The following is a 13,893-nucleotide window of genomic DNA, read 5'->3' on the forward strand; positions in this document are numbered from 1 at the left end:
TATATATATATATATATATATATATATATATATATATGGACTTGGTGGTTGGCATGTTGCAGAAGCTGGAAAACGTGCAAAATCATCTTAAGAGTACAAAATGTACGTGAAAATACTTGGCAAAGTTTGGGTTGGTCGAGCCGAACTGGTTGGACTTCACTACCACAATATTGAGCAAAGGCCACATATCATGTGTGGGCAATAAAGGTGTTGTATTTTTCCATAAGTGTGGCAAATGAGGGTATTAATAGAGTATAAGTGAAAATTGCCACATATATATGAATTTTATAGATTGCAACACCTCTATTGCTCACATATGATGAGTGTCCTTTGCTATTGTGGTAGTGCTTGAAACCACGGGTTGGGAGGTCAACAGAAAATGATCATTCTTCGACACCGCTCTAAAGTTGTTCTAACATTTGCAACCTTCCTGCTGATTAATAAAATACCTTTCTATAAAACAAAAACCTTATTGAACATATTGCACCTGAAACTCTTGTATCTAATCCATCATACTCTTTCCTTACCTTTATAAATATAGAAACATAATAGCCAAATCGTCGTTTTCAACACACACTTGATTTGGACTCTGGAGCAGCATCATTTCTCTCTATCACTTCCCCGTGCATTACAGATTTGCTTAGTTATTACTTATTAGCTAGCTCTAAAATTTCTGAGGGTGTAATGTAATATTAATGCCCTTAATTTCAAGGAAAGGAACATTATATCAAGAACATCTGCTATTACAATGTGTTCAAGTAATGATCTTATTATTCATTATTAGATGCAGTGGCGTAGCCAGAAACCACAAGTAGAAGGGTCAAGAGTTTAAACAATAATGTCACACAAAATAAAAATATAATTTTTATTGAATAATATAAAAACTTATAAATCATTAGAATACTTTGAAAACAAAAGCTAAATAAAATAACAAATCTTCTTAAAGCAATTATAATTGTCCTCGACGATTGCTCATATTTTTGAAATTTTGGAGGAGCTTCAGATGGTGTCGATTATTCTGCTGCTTTTCTCTTACGATACTTTTCAAATAAAATTAAAACATCCATAATTGCAAGTTTTTAATTATGAAGGTTGTCGACGACAGGGAAAAATTTATTAAAGGATAACAAAAAGAAATACATAAAGAAGCGACTAAAAATGTTTATATAGAGGTGCACGAGAAATCAATCACAATAATTGATTGATTAGGAAAACATATTAATTAAAAAGACAAAAAAAAAACTAGGAATATGTTTTAATTGTAATATTAAAGGGAGATGCTATCAATCATTGATTCGGATTAGAAACCTATATTAACAAAAAAATAAGAGAACCACACGTAACAAACACACGTGAGGAGTTGAACACTCCTCTGTCCAAATTGATTGTTGTAATTAATATTTTATATGCCGAATTTTTCTTTAATTAGTTAGAATTGTCAAAATAGTACCAACATCATATTTCAACTAACAAATTAGATAACAATATGACCTAATAAAAAATGTGAGGGAGGTCAGCTGAACCCCTTGACCCTCCCTTCCCTACGCCCCTGATTAGATGTACGAACTAACATCACGCTTACATCTGTTGCAGACATTAGCTCCAACAATCAATCAATATGGAATCCAGGACTCTACAATATGTGATCAAGCAACATGAAATGAACAAGATTTGGCTACAACAAATTGATGATGATATGGATTAATAATCAATCACTAATGAACATGGGTTTGATTACAATCTCAACGGAACTTGCAACCTATCTTTAGTACTTCTACGGCGGATGGGACACCGGTTGGACTTAGCAAAACACTTGAGGAGGCATTCAAGGTGAAAAGTGTGCTGACACTTATCTAGCATCGAACACTGGCGTAGCGATGATGTTTCAATCCAGGGTGATGTTGCTATCCTTAGATCACAAATACCAAACAGAAATATTACTGGGGAGATGCGTACGTATACAATGTATTTATCCAAGGGCGAGGTAGAGTTTCAATCCAGGTCTGCAGAGGACCCTTAGATTTCGGTCGAAATAAGGCGTGAGCCCGTACACAACGAGTGAGAGTCGAATTGAACAATAATCAAACATTTGCATCAAAGAAACGCAATCTTCAATACTTTGACTAACTTCAGAGATGGACTCACCAGCTTTGTTTAGAGCAGCAACCATTATCATTGAGTCACTCTCCAGCTCAATTTTCCTCCAACCTTGTTGTGCGGCTAAATGTAATCCTTCCCGGCAAGATGTGGCCTCACCATGATAGTTGAGTTGAGGTATGGGAGAACCACAGATTTTGCTGCCACAAAGTTACCCTTGTCAACCCAGTAAGGCCCAATCGCAATTGACTTTTAATCTCCCACTTGGTGGGCAAGTCCAACGGTCCCTTTCCTTTCTTTGTGCTCTCTCTTTCTCCTTTGGTTGATGACGACTTTTGTACTCTATATAAGTTTAGGTACCAAAAGTTGCAATCCATAATAGTTCATGTATCATTTGAGGATTTTTTCGTAAGGTCTAAATAGCTATAATTGAGAATTCAATTGTTTAATACATAAGACCTACATTAGAAACGAGAAATTTTAAATATACACTCTTAATATCTTAATACACACCTCACATATCAAGTTTTTCATTTCAGTATTACACATCCCAAACTGCTTAAAATACATTTAATTTATGAAATATTTTATTATTTAATATAATTAATCTATATTTACTATTTGGGACCTCTTTTTACATATTATTTAGTCTAATTTTTGTTAGAATTTTTTTATTATCATTGTTCAATTTATAATCAAATGATTATTGTTATATCCCAACTCTAAATCATCAATACAAGTTTTCAAAATTCACAAGTTAGTAGAAGTGTAGAAGTACAATAGCTATTAAACATAGATATCTAGTTATTCGATAAAACATATCATGATAAAGATGCAGTACTTGAGAATATGATATGCAAGATCAAACTAAAGCTGATACAGAAAAAAAATAAAATAAAATAAAATAAAAAAAGAAGAAAAAAGACAACCCAAATGAATTGTGGAGAAGAGTTGGGGTTATAGGAGAAGACGTACTTTCAACGATTTTAGGGTAGAAAATGTTAAAAATAATACTTCTAGCGCGATTTTTTTTTAATAAGAGATGTTTGTTTTGGTCATTTAACTTACCTATAAAATCTTAATAGAAACATAAAATAATAAAGGTGTGTATTAAGAGATTAGGGGTGTGTATTTAAAATTTCTCCATTAGAAACATGTGGTCACTGCTAACTTTTTTTTTTTCATTTTTAATAGAGAGTTCAAGAAATGGCTAAAAGAAGCAAGACTTAACAGTGGAACATTTAGGGCTTTCCACCCTGATGACCGGTATTGTCATGTTTGTTTGTCGAAAGACCACTGGTCTTCGGCATGCCTGTACCAGATTGAACCTCCAGTGGGTGCAACAGTTGGCCATTTTGTTGACATAATTTGTCTGTGTTGTGGTGAGGATATACCCCACCCTGGTGAGCTTGGCGTCGAATGGAAAGCAAGAGTACGTTGTTCTCAAAACTTCTTGTATGCTAAGGAGGGAAGGTGCCGCCCGTACATCAACATGCGCAACCAATGGCATTGTCGTGAAGGCTAATGCTTGAAAAGCCGCATCTGCTTGGCACTACCACCTCAACCTCTACCTCTACATATGGCGAGTACTTGGTTTTCAACCGGCCTTTTTTATTTTTTTGTGAGAAATGAATAAATTCATTAATCAAGGTTACAAAGCTTGCAAACGTGAGGCAGAAACTATAACAAACAAAGAGCATGGACCTCCAACTCGATCAAGCTAGAAAGAGTGAAAGGAAACCACAATTCATTAATCTATAGGCCGGATGCCCTACAACCGAAAATAAAAATGTAACAAAACAAACAAATCTATCACATCCTCCATCCATGCTTGTTATCATTGTCGTCGCCATCGCCGCCAACAAACGTAAGGTCGTGAGGAGTGCTAAATCGGAGGTTTGATGCCTGAGACACTGATGCCAAACAAATTTCAATGTACACACCCTATGGAAACCCTCAACCCAAGGAAGTAGCTCCCTCAAAACAACACCATATAATCCACCATCGCAAAACACACCATGACGATGTTGTGGCTGACCATACAATGCACTATTCAACCAGGCTTTATGTGTAGGATACCTAGTACTGAATACATTAATCTATCTAAATCTATGAAATTAATCTATCTAAGCTTATCTAACGATGATTGAATAAACTACGGATTATAACAATTTCCTATCTAACGATGAGTGGTGATTTTGTAACTTAAAATCCACATTACCTTGGGTTTAGTCCTAGCAGCTGCTTCTTCATCCTTAATAATCTTTTCTTTTTTCTTTGATGATCCTGATGTCTTATAACTGCAGCTGCATGCACATGTATTTTCTTCAACTTAGAATGCACTATGCTAGGTTGCAGTGGGTAAAATTACTAAAGAGCTAGCAAGATGTAACAGTGCAGGATCATAGAAAGCTAGACATTCGGTCACATTCCAGGCTAAAATTCGATCGAGCTTCTCCTAGCTGCTAGCTTGCCCCTTGTTTCGCTTCGTGCTTTGTATGCATGCTTCTATAAAAAAGAATGAAGAAAGATTGTTTTCTGCATAACGTACGTGCTGATGATGCCAATTAGAGAATCAAGAATAAGTCGTTCTACAAGCTAGAGAGCTGAGCAAGTGCTTCCATATATACTATGGAGCCCTCAAATAATTGAGCAGTAGCAGATATGCATATTCGAGTCAAATAGATAATCAACTGCTGCGTAACGAATATGTACCGTACATAATTATAAAGTACAAACAACCAAAGAGGCAAAGACTACAGAATGCGATATCCAATATAGTCCCTCAATAAAACACTCTAAACACTGTTGAATAAGAAAAAACAAAGAAACCAGTTGCATTTCCTAAGTATACAAAAACAAAAGGATTATGCATCTAGTGGTTGGTGCCATCTGTGAAGAATATAGATTCCCTTAGACGGGGAATCATATGAATCTGGTGTGCAAATGAACAACATGATGCTTCAAATTAGAAGAGACACCAGCTCCACAACAAAACCGTTGTAAATAATCAATATATTCAAACCCTACCTCACTTCTATAAATCCTCCCTTAAATTTTCACAGCTGCATCTCAGAAATACAGACAGAAATCCACTAGTCCTACTTTGAAAAGCCATGAACTCAACCAGCTGGCTGCAGCTGTTTCTTTTCCTCCATATGACATTGTTCTTCACAACAATGTCACTAGCCGTAGCAGCGAACTCGAAGCTCTTCAGGGAATACATAGGAGCCGAGGGCGTCGGTATCACATTCTCTGATGTACCAATTGATCCCGGAGTCGAGTTTCACTTCCTTCTTTCCTTTGGCATTGACTACACAACATCTTCCCGTCCTAAACCCACCAATGGCATCTTCAATGCGTTCTGGGACACAGATAATCTCAGCCCTTCTCATGTTTCAGCCATTAAGGCCCGTCATCGAAATGTTAAAGTAGGTCTGAGTCTTGGAGGAGATACCGTAGCTGGTGTTTCTGCAAACTTCACTCCTATATCAATCAACTCTTGGGTCAGAAATGCCATCTCTTCCATAGTAAAGATCACAAAAGAATACAAGTTGGATGGAATCGATATCGACTACGAACATTTCAACACAGATCCTAACACCTTTGCTGAATGCATTGGGCGACTATTTTTCTACCTGAAACAAAACAAAGTTGTGTCCTTCACATCAATAGCACCATATGACGATGATGCTGTGCAACCATATTACTTAGCATTGTGGAGAAAGTATGGGCATCTCATTGACTATGTTAACTTTCAGTTCTATGCCTATGATAAGGGCACAACTGTTACTCAGTTCATGAAATATTTTGGGACTCAGAGCTCAAATTACAAAGGGGGCAAGGTCCTAGTGAGCTTTGGAACAGACCAAAGTGGGGGTTTGTCACCTGAACATGGGTTCTTTGACGCTTGTGCTACGCTTAAAAGTCAGGGCAAGCTTAATGGTATTTTTATTTGGTCTGCAGACGACTCCATGAAGGCTCACTTTCGTTATGAGAAGCGATCACAAAGCTTACTTGCTAGCTAGCTAAGATGTTTTCATTTTAACTGTTTTGTGTACTATTTTCAGTTTTATCAATGAAGATTTCATTCATAACTTGATTTGAGAAACTTACATCAAGGAGTATATAATGGTCTGACTAAATTAACCGTGCTAAAGTAATCCGAAGAAAGTATCACACTATTACAAACTTAGAACTCAACTTCAATAAAATTAAAAAAAACAAAAAATAAAAACTTAGAACTCAACTACTTTGGTCTATCTTCCATGATTAATTTGATTACGCCAAACCGATCAGGTCAAATTCAAGTAGCCTCTTACATAGATTGATAGATATGTCCTTGCTCACATCCGATCTCTTAAAATGTGAAAAAGAAAAGACAATACTAATGGAATAGCCCTCTATATAATCCCTTGGAACTTCACTCTAGAACGTACTAAAATTTGACGAGTTTTAAACACTATACAACTTGTTGCACCTACACTGTTGACAGGGACGTACAGACCCTGGTCCTAGCTAATAAAATGATTCATATTCATTATCTAAGAACTTGACAGCATGCAGATAGTTGTTGGCATGGTGGTGCTAATAAAGCCTGGAAATATGCAAGTCACAATCATTATCTCCAATTCTGTATTTAGAGTTCGAAGAGTTACATGGAGACGTGGTGATACTTGGCAGAGGTTGGACTTAAGAGGAAAGGCCGGGAGGTCAGCAGAAATTGATTGTCTTCGACACCACTCTAAAGTTGTTCAAACAAATGCATCCTGATTAATAAACTACCTCATCTGAATTGTTCTATCTTCTGCCTGCTATGTTTCTCCCCTGTAAGCTACTTCAAACTTCTATGACTACCTATCGACCAAACTTGCTCTTTCCTCAACCCTATATAAACACGACCCAACATCATCATTTTCAACACACACTTGAACTCGAGCAGCATCATAGCTCATATCTCTCTCACTTCTCTGCAAGAAGAACAAAGGGAGAGATCAAGTAAAATGGGTGTCGCTCTTTTTTCACTTGTTAGGCTCTTTGTTCTCTGTTGCATCACATTGGGTCTCATTCCTCAGCTAGCTCTTGCAAGCATTACAAGACACTACACCTTTGATGTACGTGCATTTGCATATCTATGATATTTCTACTTGTATATACGTCTTCTGTCACCTATATACAACTTCCATTTGCACTGCTGGTTCACCATTGTCTTCATTTAACATTTTGGAATGGTCGACTTCATAGGTTCAACTGCAAAATGTGAAAAGGTTGTGCCACACGAAGAGCATTGTAACCATAAACGGTCAATTTCCCGGGCCTCGGATTGTTGCTAGGGAGGGCGATCGCCTCCTCATCAAAGTTGTCAACCATGTCCAAAGCAACATCTCCATCCATTGGTAATGAATATATGATAACCTATATATACTATTAAGAAAACGCTTACATGAATATCCCACACCCGATAACTCATACATAGTGTAGTCATGCATATGCAGTATCATCAATCACACATGCATCTAACAAATGGAGTGTTAACTCACTTAACTGTTAACAATCGGCAGGCATGGGATTCGACAGCTACAAACTGGGTGGGCTGATGGGCCTGCATACATCACCCAATGCCCTATACAAACTGGCAACAGTTATGTGTACAATTTCACCATTGTAGGCCAAAGAGGCACTCTTTGGTGGCATGCTCACATTTCATGGTTAAGATCAACAATCTATGGCCCCCTAATCATTATTCCTAAACGTGGTGTTCCTTATCCATTTACCAAACCCTATAAGGAAGTTCCCATCATCTTTGGTAAGTTAATAACTACAAGCACAAATCAATTTTATTATGAGAAATAAGCGAGTATAAATAGCTAATTACAAAACCTGTTGAAATGCTTGAAACTACAGGAGAATGGTGGAATGCAGATACTGAAGCAGTCATAAAGCAGGCCTTGCAAACCGGTGGAGGGCCAAATGTTTCTGATGCTTACACAATCAATGGACTCCCAGGGCCTTTGTATAACTGCTCTGCTAAAGGTACAAATGTTTCCCAAAACATGTGCATAAGAAAACTGCTAGACTCGTCAAAAACATTAAATGTTCAAAGTTCAAATGATGCATTTTGTTGAAACTAGATGAGGTGTAAAGTGTGTCAAAAACATTAAATGTTACCATATCAGTCGGTAAAACAAATTTAGCAAATGTAATTTGATCCTTCATCACACATGTTGATAATGTTGTCTATTTGGATTATGCAGACACTTTCAAGCTGAAGGTTCAAGCTGGAAAGACATACATGTTGCGCATAATCAACGCAGCACTGAACGACGAGCTCTTCTTCAGCATTGCAAACCACACCCTCAAAGTGGTGGAAGCTGATGCAGTTTACGTCAAACCTTTTGACACCAACACCATTCTCATTGCCCCCGGACAAACCATTAATGTTCTTCTCAAAACCAAACCCAGCCACCCAAACGCCACATTTTTCATGACTGCAAGGCCGTATGTGACTGGTCTAGGCACCTTTGACAACTCCACTGTTGCTGGCATTTTAGAATATGAATCAACTGCACTTCATTCAACCCTTCCAATGAAGAAACTTCCACTCCACAAACCGATTCTCCCGGTTCTAAATGACACATCGTTTGCGACAAAATTCTCCAACAAACTCCGTAGCTTGAACACTCCCCAGTTCCCAGCTAATGTTCCACAGAAAGTTGACAAGCGTTTGTTCTTCACAATAGGGCTTGGAACCAACCCATGTAGCCAGCAGAAGCACAACAACCAGACTTGTCAGGGACCTAATGTAACCATGTTTGCTGCTTCAATCAACAACATTTCTTTCACTATGCCAAACACTGCCCTACTCCAATCCCACTTCTTTGGCCAATCCAACGGGGTTTATTCCCCTTATTTTCCTATCAGTCCTCTAATTCCATTTAATTACACTGGTGCACAGCTGAACAATACTAATGTCAGCAATGGTACAAAGCTAATGGTGCTTCCCTTTAACACTAGTGTGGAGTTGGTGTTGCAGGACACTAGTATTCTTGGTGCTGAAAGTCACCCTCTTCATCTTCATGGCTTTAATTTCTTTGTTGTTGGTCAAGGTTTTGGCAACTACGACCAAAATAAGGACCCTAAGAAGTTCAATCTGATCGACCCTGTCGAGAGAAACACCGTGGGTGTGCCCTCCGGCGGGTGGGTGGCTATTCGGTTTCTAGCAGACAATCCAGGTGAGTCTACCAAACAATCTTATACGTTACATTTTTTATCTTCAATCTAGATGATCAACTATGTTCTAACATAACTTCTGTATGGTAGTGTTGCTAACGAATTTAATCACCACTGAATTAGGTGTATGGTTTATGCATTGCCACCTTGAGATCCATACTAGCTGGGGATTGAGGATGGCTTGGCTTGTCTTGGACGGAAAGCTTCCCAATCAAAAGTTGCTTCCTCCCCCGCTTGATCTTCCCAAATGTTGATAGATGTTTAACTACACTCACTTCTATATCTTACCTCCGACTCTGATCACAACATTTCCCCAAGAATTTTGTAATCCATTGGTTTTATTCTTTGGCATGATTGATGTTTCAGAATCTATCATGCTGAACCCATGACAATAATATTCATTTGTAACATTTCTTGATGTAAGAGGGCTCACAACAATAATGTCACATTCAGATTACTGCCGTTCTTTTAATTTCTTGCTTACAAGGTAATTTGACTAATTTCTTTATAGCTAATGGTTCAACTAGCAGGGGCTTATCTGCACAAAGGCCAAATTTTATAGTCCAATAAAGAAACCATTTAGAGAACAAACATAAAAACACCTCTATGCTTTCTGCCATTGCCGCCGATTAGCCTAAACCCTATCAATATACCATTGTTGTTTTCCTCTGAACTTATAAAACAAGGAAAGACAAAAAGGGTGTACATACATAATACTACACACAAGAGTAAAAGTATAACAGTAGAGATCATAAGACAATAGTCGTGGTTCCAAATGGTAAAGTGAATAAAAATTTACCTCAGAAATGAGTGATTATGCATCTAATGATTGGTGCCATCTGCGCCAGAATCATAATTTCCCTGGTCACACACTGGACGGGGAATCAAATGCATCTGGTTTGCAAATGAACGGCATGATGCTTCAATAAAGAAGAGACACCAAACTCCAAAACAAATTTCTTGTACATAACCAATATTCCAACTGTACCTCACTTGTATAAAGCCGCTTCCAAGAGTTTGTACAGCTGCATCTCAGTACACATCACAGAAATCCAATTTTCCTCCTTTTATTAGCCATGAACTCAACCAGGCTACAGCTGTTTCTTTTCCTTCTAATGACATTGTTCTTCACGACACTGTCAACAGCCCAAGCAGCCCCAGCATACTCAAAACTCTTCAGGGAATACATAGGAGCTGAGGACAACGGTGTCAGATTCACAGATGTACCAATAGATTCCCGAGTCGAGTTTCACTTCATCCTCTCCTTTGCAATTGACTACACAACATCTTCCCATCCTAACTGCACCAATAACTTCACAACATCTTCCCATCCAAAACCCACCAATGGCAACTTTAACGTGTTCTGGGACACAAAGAATCTCAGCCCCTCTCATGTTTCCGCTATTAAGGCTAGTCATCCAAATGCTAAAGTTGCTCTGAGTCTTGGAGGAGATACTGTAAAAGGTAACCAGTATGCATACTTCAGTCCTACATCAATCAATTCTTGGGTCAGAAATGCTATTGCTTCAATAGTTCAGATAACGAAAGAATACGAGTTGGACGGAATTGATATCGACTGTGAACACTTCCAGACAGATCCCAATACATTTGCTGAATGCATTGGGCGACTATTATTCCACCTTAAACAAAATAATGTTGTGTCCTTCACATCAATTGCACCATATGAAGATGATTCCGTGCAACCATATTACTTGGCATTGTGGAGGAAGTATGGGCACCTCATTGACTATGTTAACTTTCAGTTTTATGCCTATAGTAAGGGCACAACAGTAACTCAGTTTATGAAATATTTTGAGACCCAGAGCTCAAATTACAAAGGTGGCAAGATTCTAGTGAGCATTGGAACAGACAATAGTGGGGGTTTGTCTCCTAAAAATGGGTTCTTTGAGGCTTGTGCTAGGCTTAAAAGTCAGGGAAAGCTTCATGGCATTTTTATTTGGTCCGCAGACGACTCCAAGAAGGCTTCTTTTCATCATGAGAATCAATCACAAAGATTTCTTGCTAGCTAATTTTTTTATCTTTTTTTTTTATCTGCTCTTATTGTATTCTTTAATGAAAAAAATAAAAAAGCTCAGACCCTTTACACTGGTAAACCTTTCACCTTAAACAAAGCAGAATTCTCTGGCTTTTAAGTATTCAGTTTTGAACTAATGATTTGTTTGGAGTGCCTTTCTTTTTTGTTTCAATTTAATGAGCTAGTATGAAGGTAAGAATGGAAATGAAATATTCAAAAACTAACCAAACAAACACCATAGAATTCCAACCAAACAAAGTTGGTAGAGAGAATTTGGTTAAAGAAATGAAAATGGAAGCACTAATGAGAAAGTATCATACCTTGTAGACCTCTCAAGCACATAAGTGGGTTCCATTGTCTTTTGGTAAACACTAACTATTCAAACTCCAATGAGTATGAGCCTTTGGAAAACACTGTGAGACATGTTCAACTATCTGCATCTCCACAACTTCATTTTATTGTAGCACCACTAACTCATGCAATAAAAGCGCATAATGATATGTCATAGCAGATATGCAAAAACAGGGCTTCCACCAATTCAATCTTAAATCATATATCCAAAAGCAGAGGAATGTCAAACATGAAGCAAAGGACAACACAACATAAATCGAAAAGACAAAAGATCATAACAAACTGGTTTAAGGAAGCAGCATAACTCTTAAATTTGTAGAAAATGTGAGCCAAACACAGTTTTTTCCATTGATTACATTCATCCTCCCAGGTTTCCATGTGCACAACTATAACATTGCAATTGATACATCTGGCAGAAGTTGCAATAACACTAAATAACAGTTACATTAGGAATCAAAACCAGGCAAAATTTTCATCGCAATAAATAATATAACAAAGAAACACATCCCCCTTTGTATCACATAGGGCAAAGAGTATCTATCCTACATAGAATTACCCTGAACCTGTCGAGCCAAACATGGCCTCTGAAATCTTTCTGCAAGACTCAAATGCAACTGTTTTATCTTATCAGCTTTTCCTCCTCTTCTTTCTCTTCTCCTGTTGTTCCTCCAAAGCATCAACCTCGTCATTTTCCAACACCTCACTCTTCCTCTCCTTCTTCTCTTCCTTCTTCGCCTCTTCGCTCCCCATTTTACCTTCCCCATCCTCCTCCTCCTTAATTCCACCCCCACTTTCATCCACATTGTCCCCCTTCTTCTTTTTCTTCTTCTTCTTCTCCCTCTTTACCTCTCCATTTCGCATCTTACTCTCACCATCTCCCTCCTCAATTCGGCCTCCGTTTTCGCCAATATTACCAATAGCACCCTTCACCTCCTTTTCCTTCTTCTTCTTATCATCAATCTCCGCAATTTCACCTCCATCCTTCAAATTACGACTCCCGCCCTTACTCTCTTCTCCAACCGCGACTTTCCGATCGATGACGTCATCATGACGGTGGCTTGTGGGCATGGAGCTCACGTCCCGGCTCGACACGAAACTCTGCGCCGGATTGTCCCCAACGGCGGTCTCTACGTCGTCGTTTTGAGACTCCGACCTCCGATTGCGATTGGACTTGGGCCCCTTGAGCTTGTGGTGGAGCTGCTCCAGCTCCTCGAAGGAGGCCAGGGCGCGTCGGACGAACCAGCAGGTCTCGTGGGACGCGGCGAGCGAGGCGGCGCCAAAGCCTCCGCAGACGGACTTGTTGAAGGCGGAGAGGAAGGAGGTGGCGTTGGAGAGGGAGATTGGGTCGGAGGAGAGGACATGGCTTTGGACCGTCTTCATGGTTCGACTTTAGGGTTTAAGGCGATTTTAGGAGGAAAAGGTGGAGGGGGGTTTAGGTTTCAAAGGGTTCTCATTTCATAGAGGAGGCGGAGCTTGAAAGTCCTTACAATTTTATTTGAGGGGTTTTAGGCCTAAAACCCTAAAACAATCTCTCTTTTTTTTCTTTTTTTTTCTGCGTCCACTATTTTCCTTTTTTGTTTTTCCTTTTCCTTTTGTGTCTTTATAAATTATAATGCAATATATTTTTCTGAAAATTTTGGCCATGTACATAACTGAATTCGTCGTATACCAGTAGTGCTCGGTCGTCATTAGATTTATATTTAAGGGTTAAAACAAGTAACTCTACATAAAAATAATTTTTTTTACGGTTAGACAACCAAAAATAGTTGATCATGAATTTCATAGTCAGTTAGTAATCAGATGAACATGTCATAGAAGTAATACATTTGTGTTTTCCGATTGATGATTTGAAAGTTCAAACGAATTTTTCTTGATGCGCTTAACGTATTTTCTTTCTTATATATAAGAAGCAAGAAACATAGATATGTAAAGTCATATCCTTTACCCTAGTGCATTCATTGATGTGGCAACACTTTATTTTTTTCCTCACCGAAATGGGTTTCCTTATACGAGGTGAAAGTAAAGAATATAACTCACTGGGGTTAGTCTAGTGGAAGCATGGTATGCTTCAAGGATTTTCTTGGTGATAAAAGGTTATTGGTTCAAACCCCAGTTTATGAAAAATATCCCTTGGGGAGAGGTCATACCTACACATTGCTCCCAACCCCATAGTGGTTACT

General features: G+C 38.4%; 3 protein-coding genes across 3 annotated transcripts; all 3 read left to right on the top strand.

The window, feature by feature from the left end:
• The first annotated feature begins 5,276 nt into the window (after positions 1-5,276).
• On the top strand, positions 5,277-6,125 carry LOC101307103 (chitinase 2-like). Its single transcript, XM_004295915.1, has one exon. It carries the CDS (start codon positions 5,277-5,279, stop codon positions 6,123-6,125), a length of 849 nt encoding a protein of 282 aa, XP_004295963.1.
• A 975-nt stretch (positions 6,126-7,100) lies between these two features.
• On the top strand, positions 7,101-9,581 carry LOC101313587 (laccase-17-like). The gene is made up of 6 exons (XM_004294590.1): positions 7,101-7,211; positions 7,342-7,493; positions 7,659-7,903; positions 8,002-8,130; positions 8,352-9,329; positions 9,451-9,581. The coding sequence occupies exons 1-6, from the start codon at positions 7,101-7,103 to the stop codon at positions 9,579-9,581; spliced, it is 1,746 nt and encodes a 581-aa protein (XP_004294638.1).
• An 822-nt stretch (positions 9,582-10,403) lies between these two features.
• LOC101313876 (chitinase 2-like) lies at positions 10,404-11,357 on the top strand. The gene has a single exon (XM_004294591.1). It carries the CDS (start codon positions 10,404-10,406, stop codon positions 11,355-11,357), a length of 954 nt encoding a protein of 317 aa, XP_004294639.1.
• Positions 11,358-13,893: the final 2,536 nt, after the last annotated feature.

Source organism: Fragaria vesca, linkage group LG3, assembly GCF_000184155.1.
Source record: "Fragaria vesca subsp. vesca linkage group LG3, FraVesHawaii_1.0, whole genome shotgun sequence".
In the NCBI taxonomy this organism is placed as follows: Eukaryota; Viridiplantae; Streptophyta; class Magnoliopsida; order Rosales; family Rosaceae; genus Fragaria; species Fragaria vesca.